The sequence below is a fragment of the Oncorhynchus kisutch genome, linkage group LG5 (genome assembly GCF_002021735.2).
Source record: "Oncorhynchus kisutch isolate 150728-3 linkage group LG5, Okis_V2, whole genome shotgun sequence".
Lineage (NCBI taxonomy): Eukaryota > Metazoa > Chordata > Actinopteri > Salmoniformes > Salmonidae > Oncorhynchus > Oncorhynchus kisutch.
In genome coordinates, this window is record NC_034178.2 from 2,140,927 (window position 1) to 2,163,700 (window position 22,774).

At 46.6% G+C, this 22,774-nt stretch overlaps 1 protein-coding gene and 1 pseudogene across 1 annotated transcript; one reads left to right on the plus strand and one right to left on the minus strand.

The window, feature by feature from the left end:
- Nucleotides 1-5,660: 5,660 nt before the first annotated feature.
- On the plus strand, nt 5,661-12,514 carry LOC109906803 (G-protein coupled bile acid receptor 1). The gene is made up of 2 exons (XM_031824006.1): nt 5,661-5,938; nt 10,115-12,514. The coding sequence occupies exon 2, from the start codon at nt 10,222-10,224 to the stop codon at nt 11,287-11,289; it is 1,068 nt and encodes a 355-aa protein (XP_031679866.1). The 5' UTR covers nt 5,661-5,938; nt 10,115-10,221; the 3' UTR covers nt 11,290-12,514.
- A 1,655-nt stretch (nt 12,515-14,169) lies between these two features.
- On the minus strand, nt 14,170-21,938 carry LOC109881345 (intermediate filament protein ON3-like; annotated as a pseudogene).
- Between the last annotated feature and the right edge of the window lie 836 nt (nt 21,939-22,774).

Genomic DNA, 22,774 nt, shown 5'->3' on the forward strand with positions numbered 1-22,774 from the left:
TGGTTCTGGAGGACTGGAGTTGAGAAAGTTAGGCTACCATATTTTCCTGTGAAACCGAGGGGATAAAATGATCTCCTGTGTCATGACAAGCCCTTTCCTCTCGGAAAAGCCTCATAAGCAGATGTTTATGTCCTGTAAGAATGTAATGATATTGCTGTTTTATTGCAGTGACCTATATATTCTACCCAGCAGGAAACGCATTAGCCAAGTAGCTACTGTTTTGTTGCTATGCCAATGCTTGTGAAATGTCTACCTCTTTACCAAACTGGTCTTTAGAGAGAGTGTGTGGGAGGGACAGAGCTAGTATAACAGAAAGACCAAGGCATTATCACATTTTATAGGTGTGTTTAGTAGTTGTTTGTCGGGATTTGCAAGGACCCAAGTAGAGTAACACTAACTGTCCTCATCTAATTCCTATTTAATCATGTGTGGGTTTTAATGCAGCTGAAGGATAGTGCTTTTATCCTCTGTTGTAGTTGGTTGCCAGGCTCCAATGAGACAGGGACAATTCAGGTCTGGAGAACTCTACAGTCGGATGCACAGGAAGCTACTGGGTATAACTGATGGCTTCCACCGCCATCACTCCTCTCCTCTCATCCCTCTATAGTCTATACTATATCCTCCTACATCATTCCACTCTCCTCCTAATCCTCCCATTTTATCTGTCTTCCTCGCTATTGCTGCCATCACTCCCTCCTCTTCTCATGTCGGAATTCTCCCCTCCTCCTTCCATCACTCCATTCCATCCATAGCCCTCCTTCCATCACTCCATTCCATCCATAGCCCTCCTCCTCCTTCCATCACTCCATTCCATCCATAGCCCTCCTCCTCCCATCACTCCATTCCATCCATAGTCCTCCTCCTCCCATCACTCCATTCCATCCATAGCCCTCCTCCTCCCATCACTCCATTCCATCCATAGCCCTCCTCCTCCCATCACTCCATTCCATCCATAACCCTCCTCCTCCATCACTCCATTCCATCCATAGCCCTCCTCCTTCCATCACTCCATTCCATCCATAGTCCTCCTCCTTCCATCACTCCATTCCATCCATAGTCCTCCTCCTCCCATCACTCCATTCCATCCATAGCCCTCCTCCTCCTTCCATCACTCCATTCCATCCATAGTCCTCCTCCTCCTCCCATCACTCCATTCCATCCATAGCCCTCCTCCTCCTCCCATCACTCCATTCCATCCATAGTCCTCCTCCTCCTCCCATCACTCCATTCCATCCATAGCCCTCCTCCTCCTCCCATCACTCCATTCCATCCATAGTCCTCCTCCTTCCATCACTCCATTCCATCCATAGTCCTCCTCCTTCCATCACTCCATTCCATCCATAGCCCTCCTCCTCCTTCCATCACTCCATTCCATCCATAGCCCTCCTCTTCCCATCACTCCATTCCATCCATAGTCCTCCTCCTTCCATCACTCCATTCCATCCATATTCCTCCTCCTCCTTCCATCATTCCATCCATAGTCCTCCTCCTCCCATCACTCCATTCCATCCATAGCCCTCCTCCTTCCATCACTCCATTCCATCCATAGTCCTCCTCCTCCCATCACTCCATTCCATCCATAGTCCTCCTCCTCCCATCACTCCATTCCATCCATAGCCCTCCTCCTTCCATCACTCCATTCCATCCATAGTCCTCCTCCTCCCATCACTCCATTCCATCCATAGTCCTCCTCCTTCCATCACTCCATTCCATACATAGTCCTCCTCCTCCCATCACTCCATTCCATCCATAGTCCTCCTCCTTCCATCACTCCATTCCATCCATATTCCTCCTCCTCCCATCACTCCATTCCATCCATAGTCCTCCTCCTCCCATCACTCCATTCCATCCATAGCCCTCCTCCTCCCATCACTCCATTCCATCCATAGCCCTCCTCCTCCCATCACTCCATTCCATCCATAGTCCTCCTCCTTCCATCACTCCATTCCATCCATAGCCCTCCTCCTTCCATCACTCCATTCCATCCATAGTCCTCCTCCTTCCATCACTCCATTCCATACATAGTCCTCCTCCTCCCATCACTCCATTCCATCCATAGCCCTCCTTCCATCACTCCATTCCATCCATAGTCCTCCTCCTCCTTCCATCACTCCATTCCATCCATAGTCCTCCTCCTCCCATCACTCCATTCCATCCATAGTCCTCCTCCTTCCATCACTCCATTCCATCCATAGTCCTCCTCCTCCCATCACTCCATTCCATCCATAGTCCTCCTCCTCCCATCACTCCATTCCATCCATAGTCCTCCTCCTTCCATCACTCCATTCCATCCATAGTCCTCCTCCTCCCATCACTCCATTCCATCCATAGTCCTCCTCCTCCCATCACTCCATTCCATCCATAGTCCTCCTCCTCCTTCCATCACTCCATTCCATACATAGCCCTCCTCCTTCCATCACTCCATTCCATCCATAGTCCTCCTCCTCCTTCCATCACTCCATTCCATCCATAGTCCTCCTCCTCCTCCCATCACTCCATTCCATCCATAGTCCTCCTCCTTCCATCACTCCATTCCATCCATAGTCCTCCTCCTCCCATCACTCCATTCCATCCATAGTCCTCCTCCTCCCATCACTCCATTCCATCCATAGTCCTCCTCCTCCTTCCATCACTCCATTCCATCCATAGCCCTCCTCCTTCCATCACTCCATTCCATCCATAGTCCTCCTCCTCCCATCACTCCATTCCATCCATAGTCCTCCTCCTCCTTCCATCACTCCATTCCATCCATAGCCCTCCTCCTTCCATCACTCCATTCCATCCATAGTCCTCCTCCTCCCATCACTCCATTCCATCCATAGTCCTCCTCCTCCCATCACTCCATTCCATCCATAGTCCTCCTCCTCCCATCACTCCATTCCATCCATAGTCCTCCTCCTCCCATCACTCCATTCCATCCATAGTCCTCCTCCTCCCATCACTCCATTCCATCCATAGCCCTCCTCCTTCCATCACTCCATTCCATCCATAGTCCTCCTCCTCCCATCACTCCATTCCATCCATAGTCCTCCTCCTCCCATCACTCCATTCCATCCATAGTCCTCCTCCTCCCATCACTCCATTCCATCCATAGTCCTCCTCCTCCCATCACTCCATTCCATCCATAGCCCTCCTCCTTCCATCACTCCATTCCATCCATAGTCCTCCTCCTCCCATCACTCCATTCCATCCATAGCCCTCCTCCTTCCATCACTCCATTCCATCCATAGTCCTCCTCCTTCCATCACTCCATTCAATCCATAGCCCTCCTCCTTCCATCACTCCATTCCATCCATAGTCCTCCTCCTTCCATCACTCCATTCCATCCATAGTCCTCCTCCTCCCATCACTCCATTCCATCCATAGCCCTCCTCCTTCCATCACTCCATTCCATCCATAGTCCTCCTCCTTCCATCACTCCATTCCATCCATAGTCCTCCTCCTTCCATCACTCCATTCCATCCATAGTCCTCCTCCTTCCATCACTCCATTCCATCCATAGCCCTCCTCCTCCCATCACTCCATTCCATCCATAACCCTCCTCCTCCCATCACTCCATTCCATCCATAGCCCTCCTCCTTCCATCACTCCATTCCATCCATAGTCCTCCTCCTCCCATCACTCCATTCCATCCATAGCCCTCCTCCTTCCATCACTCCATTCCATCCATAGCCCTCCTCCTTCCATCACTCCATTCCATCCATAGTCCTCCTCCTCCCATCACTCCATTCCATCCATAGCCCTCCTCCTCCTTCCATCACTCCATTCCATCCATAGCCCTCCTCCTCCCATCACTCCATTCCATCCATAGCCCTCCTCCTCCTTCCATCACTCCATTCCATCCATAGCCCTCCTCCTCCTTCCATCATTCTATCCATAGTCCTCCTCCTCCCATCACTCCCATCACTCCTGATAGGAGGAGGGCTATGGATGGAATGTCTCCTCCTCCCCAATTGCTCCTTTTACCAGTCACCTGCCTTCTTTTCTCTCTATTCCATCCATCACCTTCCTCTTGTCCTTTCTCTATCCCCCCTATTCCACACCTCTGTTTCTCATCTCCATCAGAGGGGAAACAAAACAACGGTCTCCCAGGACAGTGTGCCCAAGCGCTTATTTCCTACATCTGGATATCTCAAACCAGCCCAACTGTGATGCTGTTGACACACTCGTTCTGAGTGCACCTGCACGCGCCGTGTGCCAATGTGCTTTCAATACCTAGTGTGGCATGACCTTCATATTTCATGTCAGTCACACAACTAAGAGACCCCTTTTGCTACAAACATACAAACGCTCACACAACATCCTCTCAACGTTACCTCAGCTTATGGGCATGGCTGGGGTAGGTTGGAGCTGGCCTGGCGACCTGGTAAAAGTAACACCTGCGATGAGTGTAATTGGTCTTAGAGCGATATGAGGATTTTATGTTTGTCTGTCACAGTGCCACTGCTAACGTTGGTGTTTTTGGCCTCAAAGGTTAATGTGTGTGTGTGTTTATCACAAAAGGAGCTGCCCAGGGATTTAGCACCAGCCTGTCTCTAAGGATTTACAGCCTGTGAGAGGTAGTTCGTGGAATTCAATAGGGTCGACCACAAAGAGGGTATAGGATACTGTAGCAAACCGATGCAGTGAGAAAGAGGTGGTTATACTACATGTAAAAGTCAACACATTTATTATTACAGCATGTTTATTACCCTTTACTAAGTCAGTGGACTGAGAACACGTTGATTCCTGGGAGATATGGGGAGAGTTGTGGCTGAGATTCTCCAAATAGCTTTGGAGAACCATATTATTTAGAGAAGTTTCTAGAGAACTAGATAAAAGGAGAATCATTTCTATTATTTTAGTTTTTTGCTCTTGTATTGCCTAGAAGACAGAAATCCTAAAAGCGAGGGAGCTTTTTGGTTTATGTCTGAGTGTTCTCTGTCATCTTCCTCTTTCAACTGACTGATAACCCTCCATATTGTGTTATATGTGTGTGTGCTTGTGCATGTTTGTATTGTGTGTTTGTGTGTGTGTCGTCCCTGCACAATGTCTCCTTAGCTAGCAGGCTTTGGAGAAGAGTTGTGTTTAAAAGCATTATCACATTGGAAGCTACGGGCCCCCAGTGCTACGGACCAATCCGTCTCATTGCCAAGTACAAACTATTGCTGAGGGAGTCTGTGTTTATACAGCATAACTGGCCGACTGGAAGCCGGGCCGTCCATCTACAGAGATGTTTAAAGAGGACGCTTATTTGACCAGCTCTATGGATTAATATACTGTATATACTATTAGGTGTATATGTTTGTAAAGGACATACATTCATAGGAATCTTGTGTTGGATACAGGAGCATCTGGGGTTGCGTATTGAGAAGTAAGGAATGTGTGCGTTGGGAGCCTGGTGGAAAAGGAACATCCGAAGAGGATAGTTGTAGACATGTAGTTCATCACATGATCTTCATTCATAATGGCCAGTCATTTCTTCATTTAAGATGGACAATAAGGCATCATTTCATAAACACATCCGCAGTCCACACATTTCCCAAATGTATAATGTGAATACTCCCTTTAGCTCTGTTGTGGCACCTGTGACAGCAACTCACTGCTTACAGGCAGTGCTCCCACTTCCCCTCTCTGAGTGTACTTCCCCTTTAAGACCCAGCATCTGTTAGGAAGCCCCTGCACTCAGCTCCTCTCTGCCTCACCACAAGGGCTTTCTGAGGGGCAGCAGGACAGTTCTCTGTAGCGTTGGCTAGATTCACCACAGGGAGTGTGTGTAGTGTGGCAAGTCATTTAGAGAGTGTGGAAGGTCACAGAGGAGAAAGGGTGTTATTTGGGATCTACTGGTTGTTGATATAAGCAACACCTGTCTGTGGCATACACCTGTTCTCTAATCAAATGACGATACGGCGTTTCTCCTTCACAGGGAACCGACGACTGAATCTCTTGTCCTACAAAGGTGAGCTTTGTCTTCAACACCATTTTCTTGTAATGGACATATGAATCAAGACTTATGAATCACATGAGCATTTAGGGTTCTTCAACCTCAGGAGTTGGAGCTCAGTTAAAAGTAGACTTGACTAAACCTTAATTATAATTGTCAAATTACTGTAAAATGAAAATGTACATTTTCCATTTTTACTGTAAAATGATCAAAAGTAAATTAGTATTTTGTTATAGGAGGATTTTCTAATAGGAGAAACACAGTTACATCCGGCTATAACCCAGTGTTTTGTAATCCTGGTCCTGTTTTAGCACTACACACCTGATTCAAATGATCAACTCATCATCGAGCTTTGATGATTTTAATCAGGTGTGTTAGTGCTAAGGCAAACACTAAAATGTGCACTCCTTTGGATCCACAGGACCAGGATTAAGAAACACTCCTCTCTAGCCTTTTTTTTTTTTACCTTTATTTAACTAGGCAAGTCAGTTAAGAACAAATTCTTATTTTCAATGACGGCCTAGGAACAGTGGGTTAACTGCCTGTTCAAGGGCAGAACGACAGATTTTGTACCTTGTCAGCTCGGGGATTTGAACTTGCAACCTTTCGGTTACTAGTCCAATGCTCTAACCACTAGGCTACACTGCCGCCCCACACTGCTGTGGATAAAATGCATCTTATTCAGGGCTGGGCAACTCCAGTCCTCAGGGTTCGGAGTAGTGTCACACTTTATCCACATCCCAAGCAAACAAAGCTGATTTAAACTAATTGAATTCTAAACTGAAGATCATGATTAGTTGATTATGGGAGTCAGGTGTGTTAGATGGGGCTGTGGCAAAAGTGTGACACCTATCAGGCCCCCGAGGACTGGAGTTACCCATCCCTAATCGAAATGAACACTCCATTTTGAAAGAATGAAAGCCATTCATTTAACCCTTTTGTATAGGGTTGACAAGGGAGTACACATTATGCGTTAGTCCATTAACCCACGGTCTCTTACAAGGACATCTGTTACCACGCCACTGTCAAACTGCATGGAGTCTTTTCTCTGTCTGTTCTAAAGCACTTTTTACTGGTTCCTCTAAGCAAAGGAGTCAAAAGGTTGGCTTTGTACAAATCAACTTGTATTGGTCACATACACATGCAGATGTTATTGTGAGTGTAGCGAAATGCTTCTACATCCGACAGTACAGCAGTATCTAACAGCTAATATCTAACAATTCCACAACAAAACCTAATACACACAATCTAGTAAAGTAATGGGATGAGAATATGTAAGTATAAAATATATGGATGAGCAGTGACAGAGCGGCTAAGATGCAATAGATAGTAAAGAACAGATAGTGAAGGATACAGTTTCTACATATGAGATGAGTAATGCGAGATATGTAAACATTCTTAAAGGGGTGTTATTAAAGTGACTAGTAGTAATGATAATAGTATATTCTATTAAGCAGATGCTTTTATCCAAAGCGACTTGGAGTCATGCGTCCCAGGTGGTCCCAGGAATCAACATATATTCTGGCATGTTGGTTTATTACCTTTAGGCACATTACAACACATCATTAAGAACAGCTTCAACTCGTAAAATAGGGCTACAGGTGTAGGATCTTAATCTGAGCCAATTTTCTACAGCAGGAGGATAATCCTGCAGCAACAGGAAATGTGAATTATGTGGACTATAATTTAAATAAAAAATAAAATAATTGTAGAGGTTAGTACGTTTTTCGTTAGTATTTTATTAGGGTCCATGTTTGCTACAGCCAAAGCTGCAGCTCCTCCTCCTGGGGTCCAACACAAAACATCAAATATGACATAATACAGAACACCAACAGACAATTACTGCTGAAGGACAGAACTACATAAAATGACAATACATAGCATTAATAGACAGGTACAGAGCTACATTTTAAAAATAACAATACACACTCATATTACTATGTCTTAGCAATCCATGTACACACCATAGTGGCTACACTGCAGTCATCCATTTTGTTACAGTTGCTTAATGTTAACGTTACAATTGCAGCTCCTGATCCTGATCTCTCAGAACCAGTTGTTCTGTAAACACTAGCGAGAATCTCACAACATTAGAAACCACCCGTGTACAATATGATTCATAGATGCTACTGAATGCAAGTGCAACGAAAAAACAACAATGGAAAAGCAACGGTTCTTCCAGCTAAGGCTTCAACCACTGTTTTCACCATAGCAGCCGGGCCATTCAGCTCATAAATGAGCTACAAATGAAGTTGTCTCCCCGCTAAGGCTTCAACCACTGTTTTCACCATAGCAGCCGGGCCATTCAGCTCATAAATGAGCTACAAATGAAGTCGTCTCCCCGCTAAGGCTTCAATTTAATCCTTCACTTCAGCAATCGTGTTGGAGTTTTCTGAGGTTAAAGTTTCAATTTAGTCCTTCACTTTAGCTGCATACGTGGTCTTTTTAGAGAGACATCTGTTCAAATCTGTTCAAATCAAGTCCGGCATTTTAAAGTGGAAATTACATACTTTAGATGCCTTTTAAAACTTTGAATACACTACAGGTTTGCATTTCCTGCTTTGCAAGAAAATTCTCAGCTACAAATGCGTGATCAAATTAAGATCCTACATCTGTACATGAGGGTGTTACTGTATGAGAGACAATGTATCTCACATAGAAATGTGTCTAGGAACCCTTAGCTTTTTCCAGTGTGGTGTCACTTTCTACAACCCTGCATTAGTTGTGCTTGTCTAGATACTGGACCCTCAGCCAGCTGGGTCCAGAAATGACAGAAGCCTAAATAAGGTGGTTAATAACTAACCACAGAGTCTGACCTGAAGGGGTCTGTTCAGTACACTCTTGGAAAAAAGGGTTCCAAAAGGGTTCTTTGGTTGTCCTCATAGGAGAACCCTTTTTGGTTCCAGGGAGAACCCTTTTTGGTTCCATGTAGAACCCTCTGTGGAAAGGGTCTTACCTGGAAGCAAAAGGGTTCTTCAAAGGGTTCGCCTATGGGGACAGTCCAATAACCCTTTTAGGTTCTAGACAGTACATTTCTTTCTAAGAGTGAAGTGTGCAAGCTTACAAAACAAATACATTTAGATAGATTATATGCAATTGCTTGTCATATAGAATATATCCATTATATTTCTATCAAAACATTCAGATAGAAATGTATAGCATATACAGTAATATAGGGCTTTCATTGTGTCAACCCCCCCCCCCCCCCCCCCAAATGATTGCCTGTCATACACAGTAATATAGGGCTTTCATTGTGTCAACCCCCCCCCCCCCCCCCAAATGATTGCCTGTCATACACAGTAATATAGGGCTTTCATTTTGTCAACTCTACCCCCCCCCCCAAATATGATTACCTGTCATATACAGTAATATAGGGCTTTCATTGTGTCAACCCCCCCCCCCCCCAATGATTGCCTGTCATACACAGTAATATAGGGCTTTCATTTTGTCAACTCTACCCCCCCCAAATATGATTACCTGTCATATACAGTAATATAGGGCTTTCATTTTGTCAACTCTACCCCCCCCAAATATGATTACCTGTCATATACAGTAATATAGGGCTTTCATTTTGTCAACAGTTGTTGTCCTTCTCTCTTCCTGCCTATTCAGACCAAAGGCTTGATATTACATTTCCTTTGGGATCAATCTACGTGAACCGCAGCAGTCTGCAGGAAGAAAACAAAGACACTCGTCTTTTAAACATTCCTCTCTCTTACGCTGGGGCAATGGAGAAGAAACAGCAATCCTGCGGCCATGATGACTGTTGTAATTGTGTTTAAAGAGATAACATCTATGTACATCTATCTACAAGTGGAGAGACAGAACACGAAGACACTGTGTTTTACCTAAATAGGCCATTTAACCAATAAACTAGGGTTATTCAATTACAGACCCTCAAGACCTGATGTACTGCTGGGAATCTTTTCTGCCTGATTTGTTGATCAATTAATACCATTGATACGTGATGCTAGAGACAGAGGCTATTTCAGGGGTCCAAGCCTGTCTTCTTGACAAACTGGGTTTACAGCATCATATGGTCTCTAGACCAGAGAGCAGTTTGCATTTACATGTCGGTCATTTAGCCAAGATTCTTATCAGGAGCTACTAACAGGCAGTTTGTTTTTGAGCTCTGAATATATCATGCTCCATGACCTCTGGTCTCACTGTATTCTGTCTGTCTTCACCCAGGCTTCCTGCAGTTTAATGGGAGCTGTGGAAGTCTCCGTAGCAGTGGGGGCAAAGGTCTGGCACGCTAAGGACAACTGTGGAGGAACACAACCACCGCAACCGCAGCCATGGATGACCTGGCCAATGACTCTGCTGTGCGGCCGCTGCTGTCGGAGGCACGTCTCATCTACGCCATCACCGTGCCCCTGTCCACCGCCATCATCCTGGCCAACCTGGTCATCATCCTGGGCATCTCCTGTAACCGTCAGCTCTACAATACCCCAAACTACTTCTTCCTGAGCCTGCTAGTGGCTGACCTGTGTACGGGCGTGGCCCTACCGTTCATCCCCTGGATGGGACTCAACCGTCCGCTGAGTTTTAGCTCATGTCTCCTGGTTCATATTTTTCCTAATTTCTTGTTCCTGGCGTTCCTGTTTAACCTGGTGATAGTTCATTATGAGAGATACATGTGCATCGTGAGTCCGTTACATTATAGTAGCTTCTGGGTTCACCGCCGCTTCCCGCTGGTGCTGCTCGCCGTGTGGGCACCGCCACTGCTCTACGCCTCCCTGCCCGCCTTCGGCTGGAACAACCGGGCCGGCCCAGGGTGGAACGGCTGCTGCTCGTTAAACGACACGGGCGCGCTGGGTGCGCCGGTGAACTGTTCCACCGTGGTGGCAGCGGTAGCGGCGCCGGTCGGCTCCGAGTGCTGCTCTTACAGACGGGTCTTCCCCAACGCCTTCATCTACCTCGAGGTGTACGGGCTGCTGGCGCCTGCCATCCTGTCCATCGCGGGCATGACGGGACGTGTGCTGTGGATCACCCGGGGCCAGATGAAGGACATCTGCCGGCTGCACCGCTCCGTGGCGACCAGGGGGGGCGGTCAGGCCTCGGAACGGGAGCAGCGGCTCAACCTCCGCTACACGCGGTGCGTGGCCGCCGTGTCGCTGACCTTCCTGGCCTGCTGGGTGCCCTACATCATCTACATACACGTCTGCGTGGCGTTTCTGCTCAGCAAGGAGACGCGCGGGAACTCCACCACACACATCGTGCTGTCGTGCACGGGGATCGGGAGCATGGCAGTGATGCCGCTGGTCCTGGGGCTGGCCAACAGGCAGTACACGGACCCGGTGAGGAAACTCCTCCATAAACTCAGAGACAGATGGAGGAGGAGACAGGACTCTGAGGATATCTGAGTAGCCAGGACAGGACTGCTCTCACTTTGGGGATGGACGTGTGGGATTATAAATGGGGATTATAGCATATGGATGATGAAGCATCCTCTGCTCCTGGATGAGGGCAGTGGCGCCCCAAGTCTGTGGACTCTAGCTGTAAGGGAGTAGCAGAAAGACCCCATTCGAGGTACAGGACTGGTAGGGTTGCCCCACCTATCCCATGTCTGTCCATTTATAGTCACAGCATTGAAAGCATGTGTGACTCTTGCCATTGGGGCGATTGAGCGCGTTATGTTTAAATCCATCAGTATACATGTGTACACTACTTGGGTAGTCATAATAAATTCAAAACAATCACTGTAAAAGTCACCAATCTTTCTATTTTTCAAGTTGATTGAATCCATTAGAGAGAAACATAATGTTATGAATTATCAACAGAGACCTCTATGATGATGAACTGGGCTCATTTGGATATGAAAAGAGCAGATGGGTCGAATTAAGATGGATCTAATTGACTACTCCATCAATTACTACAGCATCTCATCTCCTCCCCCTCTCTTTCTCTCTATCTCCCTCTCTCTCTCTCTCCTCTCTCTCTCCTCTCTCTCTCTTTCCCATCTCTCTCTCTCTCTCCCTCTCTCTATTTCCCTCCCTCCCTCTACCTATCTTTCTCTCTCTCTCACACACTTTCTCTCCCTCCATAGTCTTTATCTGGTGCTGGTATGTGCTCTGAACAGGGGAGAGAGGGGTGTGCTCTGTGCTCCTCCACAGTCCAAAATACATCTGGAACACAGGGGAGTGATTAGAACTCTGAGATTCTAACATTTAGATCACATTTGAAAAGAGCCAGACAGGAACTGAAGTTCTTTAGGTTACACCATATCTGGGAAGATAATCATCTTTCCAAAATTGAAGTGAAAACAAGAATGGTTCTTTCATTGTCTGCCTATTTGTAAGTCTGTATCAGTGTGCTAAGAATCCTTGATGCAAAATCTACTGATTTCTAATAGCCCTCAAACAGGGTTGGTCATATTCACAGTTTAATGTGCAGTTTATAACGCTACTTTATTGCCTACTCGGCAATTCAAGTATACATTTTCTATGTCTTTGTTGAAACTATAACTCGTGCATATGGGGAAAACAAGAGAACTTTAGTGTGACTATTCACACAAACTATTTGACGTGTAAACATCTTTTCAAATAGACTAGAGCGTGAGAGAGAGTTAAGTCCGGGTAAGAGCCAGCCATGTGTAACTATAAAAGGTCTGAATTTTTACATGACGTTGAGAGAGACAGATTATTAACATGGGGTCAGAATTTTTATGTACAATACTGTGTGTGTGCGTGTGTGTGTGTGTGTTGCATTTGTCTGAGTGTGTGTGCGAGAGAGGGAGGAGTGATGGAGTGAAATATGGTAATAAGAGACCGGGCAGTCTCCCAGACATCCTGCTATCCATCATATCCCTATCTCATCATCAGCTGGTGTTCCCAACAAGCCTCTCTCTCTTTCTTTCTTTCTTTGTCTCTCTGTGTCTCTGTCTCTCTGTGTCTGTCTCTGTGTGTGTGTGTGTGTCTCTCTCTCTGTGTCGCTCTCTCTCTCTCTCTCTCTCTCTCTCTCTCTCTCTCTCTGTGTCGCTCTCTCTCTGTGTGTGTCTCTCTCTCTGTCTCTCTGTGTGTGTGTCTCTCTCTCTTTCTCTCCCTCTCTCTCTCTGCGTCTCTCCTCTCTGCGTCTCTCTCTCCTCTCTCTGCGTCTCTCTCTCTCTCTCTCTCTCTCTCTCTCTCTCTCTCTCTCTCTCTGTGTCTCTCTCTCTGTGTCTCTCTCTCTCTCTCTGTGTCTCTCTCTCTGTGTCTCTCTCTCTCTCTCTGCGTCTCTCTCTCTCTCTCTGCGTCTCTCTCTCTCTCTCTGCGTCTCTCTCTCTCTCTCTCTCTGCGTCTCTCTCTCTCTCTCTCTCTGCGTCTCTCTCTTTCTCTCTCTCTGTGTCTCTCTCTGTGTCTCTCTCTTTCTCTCTCTCTGTGTCTCTCTCTGTGTCTCTCTCTCTCTCTCTGCATGTGTCTCTCTCTCGGTCGCTCTCTTATCTCCATCCATCCAGAACAGTCTGTATACCACATGGAACTACAGTCTTTATTTTGAACACTAAATGAGAAAGGGTCCTCGTGCTAGTGTTTAACATGACCGTTGTCAAATTAGACAGTTGTGTTTAACATGACCGTTGTCAAATTAGACAGTTGTGTTTAACATGACCGTTGTCAAATTAGACAGTTGTGTTTAACATGACCGTTGTCAAATTAGACAGTTGTGTTTAACATGACCGTTGTCAAATTAGACAGTTGTGTTTAACATGACCTTTGTCAAATTAGACAGTTGTTTTTATCAAAAGGAGATACTGAATGTAAGTACTTATATGACGACAGTGGTGGTCCCGGGGTACTAGGAAGTGTATCTCTGTCTGTGTGGTGACAATAGCCCATGTATATGACAACAGTGGTGGTCCCGGGGTACTAGGAAGTGTATCTCTGTCTGTGTGGTGACAATAGGCCCATGTATATGACAACAGTGGTGGTCCCGGGGTTCTAGGAAGTGTATCTCTCTGTGTGGTGACAATAGGCCCATGTATATGACAACAGTGGTGGTCCCGGGGTTCTAGGAAGTGTATCTCTGTCTGTGTGGTGACAATAGGCCCATGTATATGACAACAGTGGTGGTCCCGGGGTTCTAGGAAGTGTATCTCTGTCTGTGTGGTGACAATAGGCCCATGTATATGACAACAGTGGTGGTCCCGGGGTTCTAGGAAGTGTATCTCTGTCTGTGTGGTGACAATAGGCCCATGTATACCTTGAGTTCAGGGTTGAGTTGTATCGGGTGACAGACATACTCCTTAAACAAACCATACACATATTTGGTTCCTTAATATTTTCTCTTTTTATTTTGGACCTGGTTCAGTGACATTCAAGCTTTGGAGGACATGACCCTGCCCGCCTCCACCTCAATTCTGAGGTGAGCTTCCTGGGGCTGGTTGGGGGGCCACCGGCATCTAATGAGAGGGGCTTCAGAGTCAGGAGGGGCTTCGATGGCAAATCAATGTCTACGTGCAAGCATGTAGAGCACGTTTTAGTAATCTGAGCAAAAGAGATATGATTTGGTTTTAGTTGGACACACAGATCATGACACAACACAAGTCACAAGTCCTTCCTATCGGATCTTTCTCTTCTTACCCACCCGTCTACACATTTACTGAGGATGGGAAAGCACTACTCGGCAGTGGTGTAAAGTACTTAAGTAAAAATACTTTTAAGTACTACTTAATTAGTTGTTTGGGGTATCTGTACTTTACTATTTCTATTTTTTTTTTTACAACTTTTACATTTACTCAACTACATTCCTAAAGAAAATAATGTACTTTTTACTCCTTACATTTACCTTGACACCCAAAAGTACTGTGTTTAATGCTTAGCAGGACAGGAAAATGGTCTAATTCACGGACTTAACAAGAGGACATCCCTGGTCACCTCCACTGCCTCTGATCTGGAGGACTCACTAAACAGAACATCCCTGGTCACCTCTACTGCCTCTGTTCTGGAGGACTCACTAAACAGAGAACATTCCTGGTCATCCCTACTGCCTCTGATCTGGAGGACTCACTAAACAGAGAACATCCCTGGTCATCTCTACTGCCTCTGATCTGGAGGACTCACTAAACAGAGAACATCCCTGGTCACCTCTACTGCCTCTGATCTGGCGGACTCACTAAACAGAGAACATCCCTGGTCACCTCTACTGCCTCTGACCTGGAGGACTCACTAAACAGAGAACATCCCTGGTCACCTCTACTGCCTCTGATCTGGAGGACTCACTAAACAGAGAACATCCCTGGTCACCTCTACTGCCTCTGATCTGGAGGACTCACTAAACAGAGAACATCCCTGGTCACCTCTACTGCCTCTGATCTGGAGGACTCACTAAACAGAGAACATCCCTGGTCACCTCTACTGCCTCTGATCTGGAGGACTCACTAAACAGAGAACATCCCTGGTCACCTCTACTGCCTCTGATCTGGAGGACTCACTAAACAGAGAACATCCCTGGTCACCTCTACTGCATCTGATCTGGAGGACTCACTAAACAGAGAACATCCCTGGTCACCTCTACTGCCTCTGATCTGGAGGACTCACTAAACAGAGAACATCCCTGGTCACCTCTACTGCCTCTGATCTGGAGGACTCACTAAACAGAGAACATCCCTGGTCACCTCTACTGCCTCTGATCTGGAGGACTCACTAAACAGAGAACATCCCTGGTCACCTCTACTGCCTCTGATCTGGAGGACTCACTTAACAGAGAACATCCCTGGTCACCTCTACTGCCTCTGATCTGGAGGACTCACTAAACAGAGAACATCCCTGGTCACCTCTACTGCCTCTGATCTGGAGGACTCACTAAACACAAATGCTTTGTTTGTAAATTATGTCTGAGTGTTGGAGTGTGTGTCTGGCTATCCGTACATTCTAAAAACAAGAAAATCATGTTGTCTGGTTTGCTTAATATAAGGAATTTTAAATGATTTATACTTTTACTATTGATACTTAAGTACATTTAAAACCAAATACTTTAAAACTTTAAGTAGTGTTTTACTGGGGGACCTTTACTTTTACTTTAGTTATTTTTTTAAGGTATCTTAACTTTGACTCAAGTATGAAAATGTGGAACTTTTTCCACCACTGCTACTCTGAAGAGCAAAGTATCTTGTAGATGCTACCTAGAGGCTCTAAGGTGAAATAAACTAATGAAGAAGAGAGTGAATCACTGGAGGGAATAAGAAGAGGTCTTACCTTGATGACGTATATGGTCATTCATTCTGAAATGACAGAGAGAATACGGGCTAAGTATAGGCAGGATACTACAGTATTTCTCCATTTCAATCTCTCTCTCTCTCTCTCTCTCTCTCTCTGTCTCTCTGTCTCTCTCTCTGTCTCTCTCTCTCTCTCTCTCTCTCTCTCTCTCTCTCTCTCTCTCTCTCTCTCTCCACTGTGCCATTTACCTCATCTACTCTCCCGCCAGTAGCTTCCTGTAGGTGGCGATCTCGATGTCCAGGGCCAGTTTGAGGTTCATCAGTTCCTTGTACTCCCTGACCTGACGGGCCATGTCCTGCTTGGCCCTGCGGAGAGCGTCTTCCAGCGCAACAATATTATCCCTGGCCTGCTCCAACGCATTCTGCCCATCCACATCCTCTATGTCCTTCTCAACAACTATTTTCTGAACAGGGGAAGAGAGGGAGGGTCAGAGGGAGGGAGGGTCAGAGGGAGAAGGTTGGAGAGAGTCAGAGAGAGGGAGGGGGAGGGTCAGAGGGAGAGGGGGAGAGAGAGGGGTAAAGGGAGGGGGGAGAGGGTCAGAGGGAGAGTGTCAGGGAGGGAGAGGGTCAGAGGGAGAGGGTCAAAGGGGAGGGAGAGGGATAGGGTCAAATGGGAGGGAGAGGGATAGGGTCAAAGGGGAGGGAGAGGGATAGGGTCAAATGGGAGGGAGAGGGATAGGGTCAAATGGGAGGGAGAGGGATAGGGTCAAATGGGAGAGAGTGCATCAGAGGGGGGGGAGGGTCAGAGGGATAACGGAAGTGGAGAAGGATATAGAAATACAGGAAACAGTGTGTGTGTGTATGCGTGCAAGAGCGTTTCACCTGCTTCTTGAGGGTCTCCAGCTCGGCCTTCAGTCTCTGTGTTAGACGGAGCATGTCAGCATCTCCTTCTTCACATCACGTACATCCTGCTCATACTGCTCTGCTGTCAGCACTATGTCATCCATCTGAGAGGGGGAAGAGAGGGAGGGAGAAAGAGGGAGGGAGGGAGAAAGAGGAAGGAAGGAAGGAAGGAAGGGAGGGAGGGAGGGAGGGAGGGAGGGAGGGAGGGAGAAAGGATAGAAGGGAATCAGTGAATATATTTAGGATAGTCATCACTCTTGTTGCAATGTCAACATCATTTACTGTGATACATAATGTTGGTGTGTGTGGCTCTGATGTGTAACTGTGATTAAGTTGCGAAACAAAAGTTATTCTTGACGGACAGTAGATACCACTCACCACCACTGACCCCCACCACCACTGACCCCCACCACCACTCACCACTCACCACCACTGACCACTCACCACTCACCACCACTGACCCTCACCACTCACCACCACTGACCCTCACCACCACTGACCCCACCACCACTCACCACCACCACGACTCCTCACCACTCACCACCACCGCTCACCCCCACCACAACCACCACTCACCCTCACCACTCCCACCATCATCACTCACCCCACCACCCCACCACCCCTCACCCCACCACCCCTCACCACTCACCACTCACCCCCACCACCACCCACCACCACTCATCACCAGTTGAGAGCATTGGGCCAGTTACCGAAAGGTCGCTGGTTCAAATCCCAGTGCCGACCAGGTGAAGAATCTGCCAATGTGCCCTTGAGCAAGGCATTTAACCTTAATTGCTCCTATAAGTCTCTCTGAATTAGAGTGTCTGCTAAATGACCTAAAATATAACAAATCCTCACCTTTTTCTGGTTCCACAGCTCTGCCTCTTCTCTGGCACAGGAGGCCATGTCCGCTTACTGTTTCTTGACACTGTCGATGATCTCGTCCATGTCTAGAGATCTCTTGTTGCTCTCCTTCACGACCACCGTCTCATTCTGAATATGAGACTCCAGCTCCTTCAGCTCCTGTCACCCCACAGCCAGGACAACAATACTACATTAGACAAGGAGATCTGGGCATCCCGAGTGGCGCACTGGTCTAAGAAACTGCATTGCAATGCTAGCTGTGCCTCTAGAGATCCTGGCTCGAGTCCAGGCTCTGTCGCAGCCGGCCGGGATCGGGAGAGCCATGGGGCGGCGCACAATTAGGGCTTCCGGGTTAAGTGGGCATTGTGTCCAGTAGCAGTGCGGCTTGGCAGGGTCGTATTTTGGAGGACGCACGGCTCTCGACCTTCGCCTCTCCCGAGTCCATACGGGAGTTGCAGCGATGGGACAAGACTGTAACTACCAATTCGATACCACGAAATTGGGGAGAAAAAGGGGTAAAGAGAAGGAGATCTGGGCTGCGTCTCATTCCAGGTAACTGCCTCCTTCGCTCTGCCCTAGTTGGCAGATTTGAGATGGTTTGTGCACTGGGTAGGTGTAAGTTGCAATAGTTCCACACAGCGCCATGCAGTAAAGAGAGTTTGGCAAACTTTTAAACTGGACACCATGTTAGCTATATATGGTTATGGTTCCACCTAGCCTCTGATTGGCCGATGGGTGTGTCAGTCAGCCTACCTCCTCATAGCCCCACCTCAGGAAGTCCAGTTCTCCCATCAGGTCCTCCAGTTCCAGAGCCAGATCCACAGCTGCCAGGTGGCCCTCATCCACATCCTTTTTGTTGATCACAAAGTCATTCTCCAGATCCGACTTCTTCTGGATCTCATCTTGGTACCTGGAGGGCATTTTAGTCATTTAGCATACGCTCTTATCCAGAGCGACTTACAGGAGAAATTAGGGTTAAGTGCCTGGTTCAAGGGCACAGAAAGATTTTTCACCTAATTGTCTTGGTGATTCAAACCTCTTAACCTCTAGGCTACCTGCCGCCCAGGTATGATATGACTGAGATGGGAGCTCAGGTGAGCGCACACACCTGCGCGCATGACACACCACGACACGACACACCATACCAACACACACCACACCACGACACACCACACCAACACACACCACGACACACGCATCCCCAAACCCTTTTGACTGACATGTCAATTTATCATCCTACTGTCAGACCATCTGCAGCTTTGTTTCCCTCTCACCCCCCCAAGTCAGACAGACACCCTAGCATAGCATGCCTGTGTTGAGCTGATCCAGACTGGGTAAGAGCCCAGGATGGATGGGATGAATGGGCCCAGGTCCCTAAGGGTTCCACATTTTCTCCACTCTCAGAGCCATGTCTGTGGGTACTGTGTAACAGAGGTCCATGGTTAGGGGGTAGAGGGGCTGGGGAGTGTACACTGACTACAGTACATTCACCTCCCCCCACAGACATAGTGCAGGGCACACCAGAGCTCCCCTGTATATACTTAACTCAACCCAGTGGACAGAGGCTTATGTAAGCATAAAGAATTAGCACCTCCGACTCTTGAGGCCTGGGGACCCAGGTGGAAAAATGCTCCGTAGCCTGCGTGAGAAAACGTTGTTTGTCACTTTAGACTGATGAGGTCCTGTTGTGGACTGTGGCATTTCCTGGAGGCCTGGTGACCTGTACAATATCTAAACTCTGATTTATATTATACCATTGACTGTCCTAGTTGTCTCCCTAGGCCTGCTTCACAGGAATCAGGTGTTGGGTGGTTTGTTAGGGCTTTCTGAAATGGTCGATACATTCATCATTTAGATCTATCTTTTGCAGTGCATGTTGTCCAATTCAATGTCATTCTATTGTATTGCACTGTATTATTTTCTATTCCATTCTATTCTATTCTGTTCTATTTGATTCTATTAACTCTTAACTACGAAAGGCTCTGTGAAGGCTCTGTGAAGGCTCTGTGAAGGCTCTGTGAAGTCACTGACTTGTTGCGTGTCTGGTCCACTTTGTCCTGGCAGCGGGCCAGCTCCTGCTTCAGTTTCTGTTTGTCCCGGGCCAGTTTCTGTGGGTCCCGGGCCAGTTTCTGTTTGTCCCGGGCCAGTTTCGGGATCTGCTGCTGCAACTCGTTGGCCAGCTGTTGGACCACAGCGTCCACGTTGCCTTGGTAGTCCTCCTGCTCCTTCAGGATCTTCAGACGCGTGTCCAGGACCTTGTTCTGCTGCTCCAGGTTTTGCACCTAAAGGGAGAGGGAGAGAGAGTATATTGGATCAGAAACTCAATCAAGGTTGTTGCATCTGAAACCAGTCAGAGTAAACTACAATGAGTTATAGAAGGAAAAAACTCCTATCCATTTTTATTCATGTCACTGGGGGATTGTGGGTTAAGATTTGTAAGCCTCCACTTCTCTACTAGCAGGAATTGAACAGATATTGAAAAAGTGACTCTACAAACTTTTGGTCTTGTGGGATGCCATTGTGTGTGTGTGTGTGTGTGTGCGTGCGTGCGTATGGACATATGTGGAGCCTCAGTGATGAAGGGTCTCATTACACTAACTGGGCAACACCAGATCTGCCCACAGCTATAATTCCACTGTGTGGGTTTGTGTGTGTGTGGCAAGCACACTTTCTGGCTGCTTGGTGGCAGCAACATGCATTAGGTTTACACCCAGACTCTCATGGCCGTTAAATATAGAACCAATGTGTGATTCACTACAACATACAACATATGTCTGTTACCAACAAATAGGCCCCCACACTCACAAATGTAACTCAACAAAAATATTATATAATATCGACTAAATCCAAGTCCAAAAATCTATATAAGAAAATAGGTTTGGAAAATTTGCAAGAGATTAAAAATAATTCCATTTTGAAATGGTATTCTGTTATTGGCCACAAGGTAGCACCTTAGCAGTTGAAAACGCCCTATGATCAACGGAGAGAGAGAGGTGAGAGAAAGAATGAAAGAGAGAGAGAGGGGCTCAGAACCCAGAGCAGAGAGCAGGAGACTCTATGTCTGACAGGTTTTCTTTACAGCTGTGAGTGATGGTGATGAGACTGCTAGAGCACCTCTCTCTGGGTAGGATGTTTTGGCTACATAAACCTGGGATGATTACAGAGGCTCTTATTTTAGTGAAGGCTTCTAATTATGTAAAGGTGGTAATGAAGTATAATGACAGTTAAGTAGAATGTATAAAAAGTAGGCCTGTAGATAATTAGCAATATACATTTGTTTTATCTCAAGATGTGTTTTGGGTCTATCTAATGGAATTATTACACAATGAATTGGAAGAAAATGCATAAATTAAGCATCAAATCAAATATCATATGGCTGAAATAATTACGTAGGAGTGCCATACATGTGTTTCTCTATTACCAGCAGACTTCAGACAGACCTATTGCATCAATGTATTGATTTTGTAAACTGATCAATCCAATCAATAATGATAATAAAATAACACACCTTGTCAATGAACGCTATAAACTTGTCGTTGAGTCCAACCTTCTGGTCCTTCTCCTGGCTCTTGGCTGACTGGTCCTTCGGGTCCAGTTAGTGGCGACGTTCGGGTAGCTTTTGGACTTGTTACCCGAGGGAGTGTCAGACTGGCTGCTGTATCCGCCTGGTTTGGACATCTTGTCTTTGTGTTCTTGTCAGAATGACAGAGAGAAGGAGTCTCAAGTATCAGACTCAGAGTTTAGGGAAAGGCACCTCTTCTCAGGTTATCACCGGATTTTAAGGTGGGCAAGGACCAACCCTCACCACTCAGGTGTCCGCCTCTGTCCAATCAGCTGAGGTGGAACTCTAAATTTCATTGTAAAAACAACAAAGTCACAAAGGAAAACTTGAATGTTTACTCTAAACCTGTTTGCCCGGGGGTGTGCTGGACGTACTACAGCCAATCGTATCTTTGGGGCCGGTTTCAGGTGTTGAGCAGTGGTATAACAACAGTCCCTCGCATCTCTCAATCACTACCTGTACAGGTGACTATCGGTTCCACACTTCTATATTTTCTTTCTCAACTCACCCAATCAACCAACTACTGCCATGTCTAGGAACAGAGCCTTCAGCATGTTCGGTGGGGCCGGGGGAAGAGGCTCTAGGGTGTCTGTGGCCAGTCTGGAGGGGCTACGGAACGCGTTCTGACCTGGAGAATTCGAAGGAGGTCTCTCCTTCCCCCGGGCCCGCCCCGGATGATAAGAAGACCATGAAGGGTCTCAACGACCGTCTGTCCGGCTACCTGGGCAGGGTGAGGAACCTGGAGGAACCAACAAACATCTGGAGGACATCTTGGACAAGAGAGGAGACCCCAACGGCCGCGACTGGGATGTGGTTGAGAAACCATTGAATGACCTCAGGAAGAAGGTGATTTTTCACTCAGTTAATTATTTAATATCATTAATTAGACTGATTTATTCTGCATTTTTGCCCATTAAATGATCAATGTACAGTACTGTATGTCTATGTCAACTGAGCTTATTCAGCTGATAGTCACTTGATCTCTGTCTGTGAATCATTTGGTGTGTTTACTGGATTCTCAATAACTGGCCCATGTTCTCTCGGTTTCAGCTCCGTGATATGACCATGGATAATGCACGTTTGTTACTGCAAATGGACAACACCAAATTGGCCAATGATGACTTCAAAAACAAGTGAGACATGACATGCTATCACCTGGAGATGTATTTAAAGTACTTAGTAGTACCTTCAATTCATTAAAACAAAATAGGACAAAAATACACAAAATAAAATGTATATTATTTGATTATTATTATTATGACATTATAATAAACAATTTTATGAAAATGGTGCTCATTTACATATAGCAGTCTTTGCTAAATGTCGCTTTTTACATTGTATGGGGCTAAGAGAGACTGATACATGCTCCTGTCCTCTCCTCTGCAGGCTG